Source organism: Scomber japonicus, chromosome 24, assembly GCF_027409825.1.
Source record: "Scomber japonicus isolate fScoJap1 chromosome 24, fScoJap1.pri, whole genome shotgun sequence".
Classification (NCBI taxonomy): domain Eukaryota; kingdom Metazoa; phylum Chordata; class Actinopteri; order Scombriformes; family Scombridae; genus Scomber; species Scomber japonicus.
Window position 1 is genome coordinate 1,109,245 of NC_070601.1, and position 15,547 is coordinate 1,124,791.

The window sequence follows — 15,547 nt, forward strand, 5'->3', positions numbered from 1 at the left end:
CCTCTTTTTCTTTCTACGTCCCTCCCTCCTTCTTTCCTTCCCTTGCTTCTTTCCTCTGTCCTTCTTTCCTTCCTCTCTTCCTCTTTTTCTTTCTACGTCCCTCCCTCCTTCTTTCCTTCCCTTCCTTCTTTCCTCTTTCCTTCTTTCCTTCCTTCCTCTTTTTCTTTCTCCCTCCCTCCTCCTTCTTTCCTTCCCTCCCTTCTTTCCTTCCTTCCTCTTTTTCTTTCTCCCTCCCTCCTTCCTTCTTTCCTTCCCTTCCTTCTTTCCTCTTTCCTTCTTTCCTTCCTCTCTTCCTCTTTTTCTTTCTACCTCCCTCCCTCCTTCTTTCCTTCCCTTCCTTCTTTCCTCTTTCCTTCTTTCCTTCCTTCCTCTTTTTCTTTCTACCTCCCTCCCTCCTTCTTTCCTTCCCTTCCTTCTTTCCTCTTTCCTTCTTTCCTTCCTTCCTCTTTTTCTTTCTCCCTCCCTCCTTCCTTCTTTCCTTCCCTTCCTTCTTTCCTCTTTCCTTCTTTCCTTCCTTCCTCTTTTTCTTTCTCCCTCCCTCCCTCCTTCTTTCCTTCCCTTGCTTCTTTCCTCTGTCCTTCTTTCCTTCCTTCCTCTTTTTCTTTCTCCCTCCCTCCCTCCTTCTTTCCTTCCCTTGCTTCTTTCCTCTGTCCTTCTTTCCTTCCTCTCTTCCTCTTTTTCTTTCTACGTCCCTCCCTCCTTCTTTCCTTCCCTTCCTTCTTTCCTCTTTCCTTCTTTCCTTCCTTCCTCTTTTTCTTTCTCCCTCCCTCCCTCCTTCTTTCCTTCCCTTCCTTCTTTCCTCCTTTCCTTCTTTCCTTCCTCTCTTCCTCTTTTTCTTTCTACGTCCCTCCCTCCTTCTTTCCTTCCCTTCCTTCTTTCCTCTTTCCTTCCTTCCTCTTTTTCTTTCTCCCTCCCTCCCTCCTTCTTTCCTTCCCTTCCTTCTTTCCTCTTTCCTTCTTTCCTTCCTTCCTCTTTTTCTTTCTCCTCCCTCCTTCCTTCTTTCCTTCCCTTCCTTCTTTCCTCTTTCCTTCTTTCCTTCCTCTCTTCCTCTTTTTCTTTCTACCTCCCTCCCTCCTTCTTTCCTTCCCTTGCTTCTTTCCTCTGTCCTTCTTTCCTTCCTCTCTTCCTCTTTTTCTTTCTACCTCCCTCCCTCCTTCTTTCCTTCCCTTCCTTCTTTCCTCTTTCCTTCTTTCCTTCCTTCCTCTTTTTCTTTCTCCCTCCCTCCCTCCTTCTTTCCTTCCCTTCCTTCTTTCCTCTTTCCTTCCTTCCTCTCTTCCTCTTTTTCTTTCTACCTCCCTCCCTCCTTCTTTCCTTCCCTTCCTTCTTTCCTCTTTCCTTCTTTCCTTCCTTCCTCTTTTTCTTTCTCCCTCCCTCCTTCCTTCTTTCTTTCCCTTCCTTCTTTCCTCTTTCCTTCTTTCCTTCCTTCCTCTTTTTCTTTCTCCCTCCCTCCCTCCTTCTTTCTTTCCCTTCCTTCTTTCCTCTTTCCTTCTTTCCTTCCTTCCTCTTTTTCTTTCTCCCTCCCTCTTTCCTTGTTTCCTCCTTCCCTCCTACTTTCCTTCCTTTGTTCCTTCTTTCCTCCATCCTTCCTCCCTCATATTGTTCCTTCTTCCTTACTTCCTTCTTTCTTTCTTCCTCCCTTCCTTCCTTCTTTCTCCCTTCCATCCTCCCTCCCTCCCTACCTTCCTCCCTCCCTTCCTTCCTTGACTCGAGGACAACAGGAGGGTTAAAGGTAGCTACGGCCGTGTGTGTGCGGTGAGTTAATAATGAATCGGAGGCTCTTCCTTCCTTCCTTCCTTCCTTCCTTCCTCCTTCCCTCCCTCCCTCCCTTCCTTCTTTCCTTTTGTCCTTCCTTCCTCCCTCCCACCCTCCTCCATCCTTCTTTCTTTCTTCCTCCCTTCCTTCCTCCCTCCCTCCCTCCTCCAGCCTTCCTCCCTCATTTCCTTCCTTCTTTACTCCCTCCCTCCCTCCCTCCCTCCCTTCCTTCTTCCTCCCTTCCATCCTCCCTTCCTTCCTCCCCCCCTCCCTTCCTTCCATCCTCCCTCCCTCCTTTCCTCCCTTCCATCCTTCCTCCTTCCTTCCTTGACTCGAGGACAACAGGAGGGTTAAAGGTAGCTCCAGCCGTGTGTGTTTACCTGCCAGGGGCATTCACCTTCTTTCCTTCCTCATTTCCTTTCTCCCTCTCTCCCTCCTTCTTTCCTTCCATCCCTCCTCCCTTCCTCCAGCCTTCCTCCCTCATTCCCTCCCTCTCTCCTCCCTTCCTTCCTTGACTCGAGGACAACAGCAATAGCTACGGCCATGTGTGTGCGGTGAGTTAATGATCTCCCTTTAACTTTACCTTCCCTTCCTTCCTCCCTTCCTCCCTCCCTCCCTCCCTTCCATCCTTCCTTCCTTCCTTTCCTTGACTCGAGGACAACAGGAGGGTTAAAGGTAGCTCCGGCGGTGTGTGTTTACCTGCCAGGGGCATTCACCTTTGGGACACTCTGTGCCGCCGACTATTCGAGCTCGAGGGTTGAGCTGCTTGGCTTTATCTTCTCCCTGCAGGACGGGCACCATGCCGCACGCTATCGACTCTGAAACAGCAAAACATCAAGCTTCACTTTATTTAACGTCTTTAAAGTCTTCCTTCTTCCTTCCTTCCTTCCTTCCTTCCTTCCTTCCTTTTCTCTTTCTTTCCTCTCCCCCACCTTCCTCCCTTCCTCTTTTCCTTCCTTCCTTCCTTCCTTCCTTCCTTCTTTCCTTCCTTTCCTTCCTCCCTTCCTTCCTTTTCTCTTTCTTTCCTCTCCCCCACCTTCCTCCCTTCCTCTTTTCCTTCCTTCCTCTCTTCCTTCCTCCCTTCCTTCCTCCCTTCCTCTTCTCCTTTCTCCTTCCTACCTTCTTTCCTCCTTTCCTTCCCTCCTTCCTTCCTTCCTTCCTCCCTTCCTCTTCTCCTTTCTCCCTCCTACCTTCCTTCCTCCTTTCCCTCCCTTCCTTCCTCCCTTCCTCTTTTCCTTTCTCCCTCCTACCTTCTTTCCTCCTTTCCTTCCCTCCTTCCCCCAACCTTCCTCCCCCCAATCCTCCTTCCTTCCTTCCTTCCTCCTTTCCTTCCCTCCCTCCCTCCTTCCTTCCTTCCCTACTTCCATCCATTCCTTCCTTCCTTCCTTCCTTCCTTCCTTTCCTCCCTCCCTTCCTCCTCTCTTTCTTCCCCCCCCCATACCTTCCTCCCTTCCTTCCTTCCTTCCTTCCTTTTCTCCCTCCCTCCCTCCCTTCCTTTTCTCTTTCTTTCCTCTCCCAACCTTCCTTTTTTCCTTTCCTTTCCTTTCCTCCCTCCCCCCCTTTCCTTCCTTCTTCCTTCCCTCCTTCCTTCTTCCCTCCTTTCCTTCCTCCCTCCCTTCCTCTTTTCCTTTCTCCCTCCTACCTTCCTTCCTTATTTCCTTCCTTCCTTCCTTCCCTCCTTTCCTTCCTTCCTCCTTCCTTTCCTTCTTCCTCCCTTCCTCTTTTCCTTTCTCCTTCCTACCTTCCTTCCTCCTTTCCTTCCCTCCTTCCCACAACCCTCCTTCCTTCCTTCCTTCCCTCCTTTCCTTCCTTCCTCCTTCCTTTCCTTCTTCCTCCCTTCCTCTTTTCCTTTCTCCTTCCTACCTTCCTTCCTCCTTTCCTTCCCTCCTTCCCCAACCTCTTTCTCACTCCTACCTTCCTTCCTCCTTTCCTTCCCTCCTTCCCCCAACCCTCCTTCCTTCCTTCCTTCCTCCTTTCCTTCCCTCCCTCCCTCCTTCCTTCCTTCCCTACTTCCATCCATTCCTTCCTTCCTTCCCTCCTTCCTTCCTTCTTTCCTTCCTTCCCTCCCTCCCTTCCTTCTCTCTTTCTTTCCTCCCCCCTACCTTCCTCCCTTCCTCTTTTCCTTCCTTCCTCCCTCCTTTCCTTCCTTCCTCCCTCTCTTCCTTCCCTTCCTCCCTCCCTCCTTTCCTTCTTCCTCCCTCCCTTCCTCCTTTCCTTCCTTCTCTGTTAAACTCATCATTTGTTATTAACTCAAAATTAATTACACTAAATTACTCACACAACAATATAACTCCTTCCTTCCTTCCTTCCTTCCTTCCTTCCTTCCCTCCCTCCCTCCCTCCCTCTCTTCCTTCCTTCCCTCCCCCCTTCCTTCCTTCCCTCCCTCCCTCTCTTCCTTCCTTCCTTCCCTCCCCCCTTCCTTCCTTCCTTCCTTCCTTCCTTCCTTCCTTCCCTCCCTCCCTCCCTCCCTCTCTTCCTTCCTTCCCTCCCCCCTTCCTTCCTTCCCTCCCTCCCTCTCTTCCTTCCTTCCTTCCCTCCCCCCTTCCTTCCTTCCTTCCTTCCTTCCTTCCTTCCTTCCCTCCCCCCTTCCTTCCTTCCTTCCCTCCCTCCTTCCCTCCTTTCTTCCTTCCCTCCCTCCCTCTCTTCCTTCCTTCCTTCCCTCCCTCCCTCCCTCTCTTCCTTCCTTCCCTCCCTCCCTCCTTCCCTCCTTTCTTCCTTCCTTCCCTCCCCCCTTCCTTCCCTCCTTCCTTCCTTCCTTCCTTCCCTACCCCCTTCCTTCCTTCCTTACTTCCTTCCTTCCCTCCCCCCTTCCTTCCTTCCCTCCCTCCCTCCTTCCCTCCTTTCTTCCTTCCCTCCCTCCCTCTCTTCCTTCCTTCCTTCCCTCCCTCCCTCCCTCTCTTCCTTCCTTCCCTCCCTCCCTCCTTCCCTCCTTTCTTCCTTCCCTCCCTCCCTCTCTTCCTTCCTTCCTTCCCTCCCTCCCTCCCTCTCTCCTTCCTTCCCTCCCTCCCTCCTTCCCTCCTCTCTTCCTTCCTTCCCTCCCTCCCTCCTTCCCGCCTTTCTTCCTTCCCTCCCTCCCTCTCTTCCTTCCTTCCTTCCCTCCCTCCCTCCCTCTCTTCCTTCCTTCCCTCCCTCCTTTCTTCCTTCCTTCCCTCCCCCCTTCCTTCCCTCCTTCCCTCCTTTCTTCCTTCCTTCCTTCCTTCCCTCCCTCCCTCCTTCCCTCCTTTCTTCCTTCCTTCCTTCCTTCCTCCCTCCCTTCCTTCCTTCCTTCCTTCCCTCCCCCCTTCCTTCCTTCCCTCCCTCCCTCCTTCCCTCCTTTCTTCCTTCCCTCCCTCCCTCTCTTCCTTCCTTCCTTCCCTCCCTCCCTCCCTCCCTCTCTTCCTTCCTTCCTTCCTTCATTCCTTCCTTCCTTCCTTCCCTCCCTCCCTCCCTCTCTTCCTTCCTTCCCTCCCCCCTTCCTTCCTTCCCTCCCCTCCTCTCTTCCTTCCTTCCCTCCCCTCTTCCTTCCTTCCTTCCTTCCTTCCTTCCTTCCTTCCTTCCCTCCCCCCTTCCTTCCTTCCTTCCCTCCCCCCCTTCCTCCTTCCTCCCTCCCTCCCTCTCTCTCCTTCTTCTTCCTTCCCTCCCTCCCTCTCTTCCTTCCTTCCCTCCCTCCCTCCCTCCTTCCTTCCTTCCTTCCCTCCCTCCCTCCTTCCCTCCGTTCTTCCTTCCCTCCCTCCCTCCCTCTCCTCTCTTCCCTCCTTTCTTCCTTCCCTCCCTCCCTCTCTTCCTTCCTTCCTTCCCTCCCTCCCTCTTCCCTCCTTTCTTCCTTCCCGCCCCCTTCCTTCCTTCCTTCCTTCCCTCCCTCCCTCCTTCCCTCCCTCCCTCCCTCCCTCTCTTCCCTCCTTTCTTCCTTCCCTCCCTCCCTCTCTTCCTTCCCTCCCTCCCTCTCTTCCTTCCCTCCTTCCCTCCTTTCTTCCTTCCCTCCCTCCCCTCTTCCTTCCCTCCCTCCCTTTCTTCCCTCCTTTCTTCCTTCCCTCCCCCCTTCCTTCCTTCCTTCCTTCCCTCCCTCCCTCCTTCCCTCCTTTCTTCCTTCCCTCCTCCCTCCCCCTCCTCTCTTCCCTCCTTTCTTCCTTCCCTCCCTCCCTCCCTCCCTCTCTTCCCTCCTTTCTTCCTTCCCTCCCTCCCTCTCTTCCTTCCCTCCTTCCCTCCTTTCTTCCTTCCCTCCCTCCCTCTCTTCCTTCCTTCCCTCCCTCCCTCCCTCCCTCCCTCTCTTCCTTCCTTCCTTCCTTCCCTCCCTCCCTCTCTTCCTTCCTTCCTTCCTTCCTTCCCTCCCCTTCCTTCCTTCCTTCCTTCCCTCCTCCCTCTCTTCCCTCCTTTCTTCCTTCCCTCCCCCTTCCTTCTTCCTTCCTTCCTTCCCTCCCTCCCTCCTTCCCTCCCTCCCTCTCTTCCTTCCTTCCTTCCCTCCCTCCCTCTCTTCCTTCCTTCCTTCCTCCTTTCTTCCTTCCCTCCTTCCCTCTCTTCCTTCCTTCCTTCCTTCCTTCCTTCCTTCCCTCCCTCCCTCCCTCTCTTCCTTCCTTCCTTCCTTCCCTCCCTCCCTCCTTCCCTCCTTCCCTCCGTTCTTCCTTCCTCCCTCCCTCCCTCCCTCTCTTCCCTCCTTTCTTCCTTCCCTCCCCCCTTCCTTCCTTCCTTCCCTCCCTCCCTCCTTCCCTCCTTTCTTCCTTCCCTCCCTCCCTCTCTTCCTTCCTTCCTTCCTTCCCTCCCCCCTTCCTTCCTTCCCTCCCTCCCTTCTTCCTTCCCTCCCTCTCTTCCTTCCTTCCTTCCTTCCCTCCCTCCCTCTCTTCCTCCTTTCTTCCTTCCCTCCCCCCCTTCCTTCCTTCCTTCCCTCCCTCCCTCCCTCCTTTCTTCCTTCCCTCCCTCCTTCCTTCCCTCCCCCCTTCCTTCCTTCCTTCCTCCCTCCCTTCTTCCTTCCCTCCCTCCCTTCTTCCTTCCTTCCTTCCCTCCTCCCTCCTTTCTTCCTTCCCTCCCTCCTTCCTTCCCTCCCCCCTTCCTTCCTTCCCTCCCTCTCTTCCTTCCTTCCCTCCCCTCCCTCCCTCTCTTCCCTCCTTTCTTCCTTCCCTCCCTCCCTCTCTTCCTTCCCTCCCTCCCTCTCTTCCTTCCCTCCTTCCCTCCTTTCTTCCTTCCCTCCCTCTCTTCCTTCCTCCCTTCCCTCCCTCCCTCTCTTCCTTCCTTCCTTCCTTCCCTCCCCCCTTCCTTCCTTCCCTCCCTCCCTTCTCCTTCCCTCCCTCTCTTCCTTCCTTCCTTCCTTCCCTCCCTCCCTCTCTTCCCTCCTTTCTTCCTTCCCTCCCCCCTTCCTTCCTTCCTTCCCTCCCTCCCTCCCTCCTTCCTTCCTTCCTTCCCTCCCTCCCTCCCTCCTTTCTTCCTTCCTTCCCTCCCTCCCTCCTTCCCTCCTTTCTTCCTTCCCTCCCTCCCTCCCTCCCTCCCTCTCTTCCTTCCTTCCTTCCTTCCCTCCCTCCCTCCCTCCCTCCCTCCTTCCCTCTCTTCCTTCCTTCCTTCCTTCCCTCCCTCCCTCTCTTCCCTCCTTTCTTCCTTCCCTCCCTCCCTCCCTCCCTCCCACCTTTCTTCCTTCCCTCCCCCCTTCCTTCCCTCCCTCCCTCCCTCCCTCCTTCCATTCATGTTTAGTCTGTAATGTATTCATGGCTCAGGGATTGCCGTCTAAATGTCGTAATATTGACTGATTATTCTAGTTTTTGTCATTTCTAACCCGAACCCCGTCACGTTCCTCCCACCTTTAGCCACGCAGCTCAACCCGTCTACGTCCAGGAAGTATCCGTCTGCACACGAGCAGTTGAGTTTCTGCCCGTCGTCGTCTTCGTTGCAGAAATGTTCGCAGCCTCCGTTCTCCAGCAGGCAGATCGTAGGAACGCTGTGCTCCTCTGAAACACGGCCAAACACTCACATATCTCCTTTCACTTCTTCATTTTAACAGAATATCAAGTTGAATTGTTTGATGATTCATATCGGAGCAGTTTACTACTAGAACACTGCGCTCCCAGCTCATAGAACCTTATGAACCTACTAGAACACTGCGCTCCCAGCTCATAGAACCTTATGAACCTACTAGAACACTGTGCTCCCAGCTCATAGAACCTTATGAACCTACTAGAACACTGTGCTCCCAGCTCATAGAACCTTATGAACCTACTAGAACACTGCGCTCCCAGCTCATAGAACCTTATGAACCTACTAGAACACTGTGCTCCCAGCTCATAGAACCTTATGAACCTACTAGAACACTCTGCTCCCAGCTCATAGAACCTTATGAACCTACTAGAACACTGTGCTCCCAGCTCATAGAACCTTATGAACCTACTAGAACACTCTGCTCCCAGCTCATAGAACCTCATGAACCTACTAGAACACTGCGCTCCCAGCTCATAGAACCTCATGAACCTACTAGAACACTGTGCTCCCAGCTCATAGAACCTTATGAACCTACTAGAACACTCTGCTCCCAGCTCATAGAACCTTATGAACCTACTAGAACACTCTGCTCCCAGCTCATAGAACCTTATGAACCTACTAGAACACTGCGCTCCCAGCTCATAGAACCTTATGAACCTACTAGAACACTGTGCTCCCAGCTCATAGAACCTTATGAACCTACTAGAACACTGCGCTCCCAGCTCATAGAACCTTATGAACCTACTAGAACACTGCGCTCCCAGCTCATAGAACCTTATGAACCTACTAGAACACTGCGCTCCCAGCTCATAGAACCTTATGAACCTACTAGAACACTGCGCTCCCAGCTCATAGAACCTTATGAACCTACTAGAACACTGCGCTCCCAGCTCATAGAACCTTATGAACCTACTAGAACACTGCGCTCCCAGCTCATAGAACCTTATGAACCTACTAGAACACTGCGCTCCCCAGCTCATAGAACCTTATGAACCTACTAGAACACTGCGCTCCCAGCTCATAGAACCTTATGAACCTACTAGAACACTGCGCTCCCAGCTCATAGAACCTTATGAACCTACTAGAACACTGTGCTCCCAGCTCATAGAACCTTATGAACCTACTAGAACTGGACCACAGAGTAAACCTCTAACCCTAAATGACCCTTTAATAACTCAGAAGGCGTCGAAATGCATATTATCCTTCCTGTCGTCCTCCCGGGTCAAACTGACCCCCGTCTGTTTTGACTGTTCCTTCCTTCCTTCTTTCCTTCCTTCCTTCCTTCTTTCCTTCTTTCCTTTAGTCCTCCTTCTCTCTTTTTTTCCTTACTCTCTCTTTCCTCATTTCCTTCCTCCAGCCCCCTTCCTTCCATCCTCCTCCCCCTTCCTTCCTTCCTCCAGCCCCCTTCCTTCCTTCCTTCTTTCCTTCCTTCCTTTAGTCCTCCTTCTCTCTTTTTTTCCTTCCTCTCTCTTTCCTCATTTCCTTCCTTCCTTCCGTCCTCCTCCCCCTTCCTTCCGTCCTCCTCCCCCTTCCTTCCTTCCTTCTTTCCTTCCTTCCTTTAGTCCTCCTTCTCTCTTTTTTTCCTTCCTCTCTCTTTCCTCATTTCCTTCCTCCAGCCCCCTTCCTTCCTTCCTTCCTTCCTTCCTTCCTTCCTGAACTGAGGAAACAGCTCGGGTAGGAACCAAATGCATTGTGGGTTATCATGTAGTTTACTACAGTGTAAATGCTCTGCTTACTATCTAGTCCTTTAGTATGTAGTATAGAAGTGTTTAGTATTCCCTTCCTTCTTTCCTTCCTCTCTCTTTGCTCATTTCCTTCCTCCAACCCCCTTTCTTCCGTCCTCCCTCCCCCTTCCTTCCTTCCTTCCTTCCTTCCTTCCTTCCTTCCTTCCTCCCTGCTTTCCTTCCTTCTTTCTATCCTCCCTCCTTTCCTTCCGTCTTCCTCTCCTACCTCCCTCCTTCTTTCCTTTCCTTTCCGTACCAGTAGGGGGCAGCAGAGCGGACGTACATTTAAATTTAACGATTTTCTCTAAAGCAGAAGAAGAAGTTCCAGGCAGGAAACGATATTTAGTCTACGACTCTGCATTACACACAAGTAAAAGTAAACTAAAACTACTTCATCACTTGTTAACCCTTTATAGGACACTCATTGAAAGGAAGGGAGGAAGGAAGGAAGGAAGGAAGGAAGGAAGGAGGAAAGAAGGAAGGAAGGAAGGTAGGGGGGAAGAAAGAAAGAGAGGGGGAGGGAGGGAGGAAGGAAAGAAAGAAGGAAGGAGAGAAGGAGGGAGGGAGGAAGGAAAGAAGGAAGGGAAGAGAGAAGGAGGGAGGGAGGAAGAACAGATGGAAGTAAGGAAAAGAAGGAAGGAAGGATGGAGGAAGGAAAGAAGGAAGGGAGGAGAGAAGGATGGAGGGAGGAAGGACAGATGGAAGGAAGGAAAGGAAGGAAGGACGGAGGAAATAAGGAACGAGGGAGGGAGAAAGGAAAAGAGGAAGGGAAGAAAGAAGGCAGGGAGGAAGGAAAGGAAGGAAGTAAGGAAGGAAGGAAGGAAAGAAGGAAGGAAGGAAGGAAGGATATTTTGGGATATTTACAGAAGTTACCAAATATGATTATTTGCCCAATAAAGGGTTAACCCTTAAACAGACCTTACTAGTTATGTCATTTGCACCTCAAGTAAGGAAGGAATGAAGGAAAGAAGGAAGGAAGAAAAGGAGGGAAGGAGGAAGGAAAGGAGGGAAGAAGGAAGGAAAGGAGGGAGGAAGGGAAGGAAGGGAGGAAGAAGGAAGGAAAGGAAGGTAGGAAGGAAGGAAAGGAGGGACGAAGGGAAGGAAGGGAGTAAGAAGGAAGGAAAGGAAGGAGGGAGGGAGGAAGGAAGGAATGTAGGAAGGAAAGGAAGGAAGAAGGAAGGAAAGGAGGGAGGAAGGAAGGGAGTAAGAAGGAAGGAAAGGAGGGAGGAAGGAAGGAAGGACAGATGAAGGAAGGAAGAAAGGACAGAAGGAGGGAACATTTACCCTAACAGCTGAACTTAGATCTGAGGAAGGAAGGAAGGAAGGAAGGAAGGAAGGACGGATGAAGGAAGGAAGGACAGAGGAAGGACAGATGAAGGAAGGACAGAGGAAGGACAGAGGAAGGACCCGGGAGGACAACAGGAAGGTTAAAGAGTCTGTATCTCCTGGTGCACGTCGTCTGTTTAAGGGTTAAACTCACTAAACCTAAACTGAAATTATTAAAACAGCAAACTTGGTAACTTTTATGACTTCTGGTTCTCACCGAGTTCACAGTTGAGTCCGCTGAACGACGGCGGACAGTAGCAGATGTAGGTGGAAGCCTGGCTGCCGCAGCTTCCTCCGTTCAGGCAGGGACTCGACTTACAGCTGTCTGGAACTGCAGGAGGACGAAGAGTCAAACACCCAGAGCTGGAACATGCTGATCATTAAGCTTCCTGTCGTGCTCCCGGCTCAAATTGACTCATCTTTTTTGACTGTTCCTTCCTTCCTTCCTTCCATCCTCTCTCCTTCTCCCTTTCTTTCCTTCTTCTCTCTTTCCTACCTTCTTTCCTTCCTCCATCTCCCTTTCTTCCTTCCTTCCTTCCTTCCTCCCTCCTACCTTCCTTCCTTCCTTACTTATTTTCTCCATCCTTCCTTCCTCCCTTCCTTATTTCCTTTCCTCCCTTCCTTCCATCCCTCCTCCATCCCCCTTTCTTCCTTTCTCTCTCCTTCCTTCCTTCCTTCCTTCCATCCTCTCTCCTTCTCCCTTTCTTTCCTTCTTCTCTCTTTCCTACCTTCTTTCCTTCCTCCATCTCCCTTTCTTCCTTCCTTCCTTCCTTCCTTTCTTCCTCTCTCCCTCCTACCTTCCTTCCTTCCTTACTTATTTTCTCCATCCTTCCTTCCTCCCTTCCTTATTTCCTTTCCTCCCTTCCTTCCATCCCTCCTCCATCCCCCTTTCTTCCTTCTGTCGTTCCTTCCTTTCTCTCTCCTTCCTTCCTTCCATCCTCTCTCCTTCTCCCTTTCTTTCCTTCTTCTCTCTTTCCTACCTTCTTTCCTTCCTCCATCTCCCTTTCTCTCTCTCCCTCCTACCTTCCTTCCTTCCTTACTTATTTTCTCCATCCTTCCTTCCTCCCTTCCTTATTTCCTTTCCTCCCTTCCTTCCATCCCTCCTCCATCCCCCTTTCTTCCTTCTGTCGTTCCTTCCTTTCTCTCTCCTTCCTTCCTTCCTTCCTTCCATCCTCTCTCCTTCTCCCTTTCTTTCCTTCTTCTCTCTTTCCTACCTTCTTTCCTTCCTCCATCTCCCTTTCTTCCTTCCTTCCTTCCTTCCTCCCTCCCTCCTTCCTTTCTTCCTCTCTCCCTCCTACCTTCCTTCCTTCCTTACTTATTTTCTCCATCCTTCCTTCCTCCCTTCCTTATTTCCTTTCCTCCCTTCCTTCCATCCCTCCTCCATCCCCCTTTCTTCCTTCTGTCGTTCCTTCCTTTCTCTCTCCTTCCTTCCTCCCTTCCTTATTTCCTTTCCTCCCTTCCTTCCATCCCTCCTCCATCCCCCTTTCTTCCTTCTGTCGTTCCTTCCTTTCTCTCTCCTTCCTTCCTTCCTTCCTTCCATCCTCTCTCCTTCTCCCTTTCTTTCCTTCTTCTCTCTTTCCTACCTTCTTTCCTTCCTCCATCTCCCTTTCTTCCTTCCTTCCTTCCTTCCTCCCTCCCTCCTTCCTTTCTTCCTCTCTCCCTCCTACCTTCCTTCCTTCCTTACTTATTTTCTCCATCCTTCCTTCCTCCCTTCCTTATTTCCTTTCCTCCCTTCCTTCCATCCCTCCTCCATCCCCCTTTCTTCCTTCTGTCGTTCCTTCCTTTCTCTCTCCTTCCTTCCTCCCTTCCTTATTTCCTTTCCTCCCTTCCTTCCATCCCTCCTCCATCCCCCTTTCTTCCTTCTGTCGTTCCTTCCTTTCTCTCTCCTTCCTTCCTTCCTTCCTTCCTCCCTCCCTCCTTCCTTTCTTCCTCTCTCCCTCCTACCTTCCTTCCTTCCTTACTTATTTTCTCCATCCTTCCTTCCTCCCTTCCTTATTTCCTTTCCACCCTTCCTTCCATCCCTCCTCCATCCCCCTTTCTTCCTTCTGTCGTTCCTTCCTTTCTCTCTCCTTCCTTCCTTCCTTCCTTCCTTCCTTCCTCCCTGCCTTCTTTCCTTTACTCCCTTCCTCCCTTCCTTATTTCCTTTCCTCCCTTCCTTCCATCCCTCCTCCATCCCCCTTTCTTCCTTCTGTCGTTCCTTCCTTTCTCTCTCCTTCCTTCCTTCCTTCCTTCCTCCCTGCCTTCTTTCCTTTACTCCCTTCCTCCCTTCTCTTCCTTGACTTGAACACAACAGGAGGGTTAAAGGCTAGTAGATCTTCTCTGGGTGTGACTCTACGCTTCTTACCGTTGTACGTCCTCCAAAACTCGTTCTGAGGAAACAAACATCAGTCAGTCAGTGAGTTGGTCATTCCCCAAAAATGAAAGTTTAACCCTTAAACAGACCTTACTAGTTATGTCATTTGCACCTCAAGTAAGGAAGGAATGAAGGAAAGAAGGAAGGAAGAAAAGGAGGGAAGGAGGAAGGAAAGGAGGGAAGAAGGAAGGAAAGGAGGGAGGAAGGGAAGGAAGGGAGGAAGAAGGAAGGAAAGGAAGGTAGGAAGGAAGGAAAGGAGGGACGAAGGGAAGGAAGGGAGTAAGAAGGAAGGAAAGGAAGGAGGGAGGGAGGAAGGAAGGAATGTAGGAAGGAAAGGAAGGAAGAAGGAAGGAAAGGAGGGAGGAAGGAAGGGAGTAAGAAGGAAGGAAAGGAGGGAGGAAGGAAGGAAGGACAGATGAAGGAAGGAAGAAAGGACAGAAGGAGGGAACATTTACCCTAACAGCTGAACTTAGATCTGAGGAAGGAAGGAAGGAAGGAAGGAAGGACGGATGAAGGAAGGACAGAGGAAGGACAGAGGAAGGACCCAGGAGGACAACAGGAAGGTTAAAGAGTCTGTATCTCCTGGTGCACGTCGTCTGTTTAAGGGTTAAGGTAACAACAGTATAATAATAATGATGATTTTGGCGGGAAGCTTTAAAGATACCAACTATTATCGAAACGTCTCCAATCAAAGCAAGAGAAGAGAAACCAATCGCTGTAACGCTGTTGTTGCTATTTAAAAATGCCGGCTTTGATTCTTGTCCTTCCTTCCTTCCTTTCTTCCTTTCCTTCCTGCCTTCTTTCTTCCCTTCCTCTTTTCCTTTCTCCTTCCCTCCCTCGTTCCTTATTTCCTCCGTCCTTCCTTCCTTTCCTTTCCTTCCTTCCATCTGTTCTTCCTCCCTCCCTCCTTCTCTCCTCCCTTCCTTCTTTCCTTCCTCCATTCCCCTTTCTTCTTCCTTCCTTCCATCTTTCCTTCCTACCTTCCTATTTTCCTTCCTATTGTCCTTCCTTCCTATTGCCCTTCCTTCCATCCATCTGTCCTTCCTTCCTTCCTTCCTTCCATCTTACCTTCCTATTTTCCTTCCTTCCTTCCTTCCATCTTTCCTTCCTACCTTCCTATTTTCCTTCCTATTGTCCTTCCTTCCTATTGCCCTTCCTTCCATCCATCTGTCCTTCCTCCCTTCCTTCCTTCCATCTGTCCTTCCTCCCTTCCATCTGTCCTTCCTTCCTTCCTTCTGTCTTTCCTACCTTTCTTCCCTCCTTCTGTCTTTCCTACCTTTGTTCCCTCCTTCCTTTTGCCTGTCTTTCCTTTCTTCCCTTCTTATTTCCTTCCTTCCTTCCTTCCTTCCTTCCTTCCATTTGTCCTACCTTCCTTCCTTCTTTCTCCACCAGGAGGGAATGATCCGGTACTGATGCTGCACCCGTCCACCCGTCCACCTGTCAACCTCACGCTCCACCCGACCCATCTAACCCATCTAACTCTCAGATTCTCACCGTTAACTCAGTGTGTTCGAAAACCTCCCGCGCCTCCTCAAAGCTGCATTTTTCCTCCAGACACTCCCGCTTCAGATCTCCTCTCTGCAGCTCCTCAAACCAGCCCGAGTTGTACCGCCGAGTCCGGACCAGGACGCCGTGGGCCCGGTCTGCATCCAGGAAGACTACCAGAGGAGAAAAGTCAGTGCTTCCTTTTGTGATTTATGGCACGTTAACATTTTGACATTAGCTGTTGATTCTTAGTAGAGTCAATATTTGGTCTGTCAGGGTCCCTGTTATGAAACTGGTCCAAACTGACCTCACAGAAATGTGAACTGTTTAATTAAATTCTTTTAAAATCGTACTTTATTTGATCATTTACAACTCAGATTTGACCTTTTTCTGTCTTGTCGTATCAAAAAAAGAAGAAACACACACAACCATAATCATTCAGAGTCCAGTTTAAGTCTCCTTCATTAAACTCTGAGCAAACTAATAGTTCAGTTATCTTCAGTTTCCTCACCTGAGGCCGGCCGGCAGCTGGAGACGCTGAAGACGAAGGCGACCAAGACTTTCAGCCACATTGTCGGTTCCATCAGAAAGTTGTTGCTGTGCTGTTTGTGTGTGTGTGTGAACTCAAAAGTGCAAAGTCTAGTCCTCCCCCCCCAAACCTCCACTGATCACATGTTCCCAATGGAAATACCCCGCCTGATAAAACACACTGAGCCCTCGAATCTCTGAGAAATCCCTCAAATAAACCAATCAATCAATCTTTATTTGTATAGCGCCAAATCACAACAAAGTTATCTCAAGGCACTTTACACATAGAGCAGCTTCTAAACCGAACTCTTCAGGTTTTAACTTTAAAGAGACCCAACATTCCCACATGAGCAACAGTGGCGAGAACAAACTCCCTTTTAACAGGAAGGAACCTCAGAACCAGACTCAGAAGTGGGCGGACATCTGCCTCGACCGGTTGGGG

General features: G+C 50.7%; 1 protein-coding gene across 1 annotated transcript in view; it reads right to left on the reverse strand.

Moving 5' to 3' along the window:
- The window catches only part of f7 (coagulation factor VII), a 19,589-nt gene extending 4,366 nt beyond the window's left edge, over positions 1-15,223 (reverse strand). The window contains exons 1-7 of the mRNA XM_053314808.1: positions 15,089-15,223; positions 14,587-14,750; positions 13,084-13,108; positions 10,957-11,070; positions 7,515-7,661; positions 2,452-2,570; positions 2,320-2,335 (exon numbers count right to left, since the gene is read on the reverse strand). Of these exons, the coding sequence (XP_053170783.1) occupies positions 2,320-2,335; positions 2,452-2,570; positions 7,515-7,661; positions 10,957-11,070; positions 13,084-13,108; positions 14,587-14,750; positions 15,089-15,161 (658 nt within the window). The 5' untranslated portion in view covers positions 15,162-15,223. The remainder of the gene's footprint in view (positions 1-2,319; positions 2,336-2,451; positions 2,571-7,514; positions 7,662-10,956; positions 11,071-13,083; positions 13,109-14,586; positions 14,751-15,088) is intronic.
- Positions 15,224-15,547: the final 324 nt, after the last annotated feature.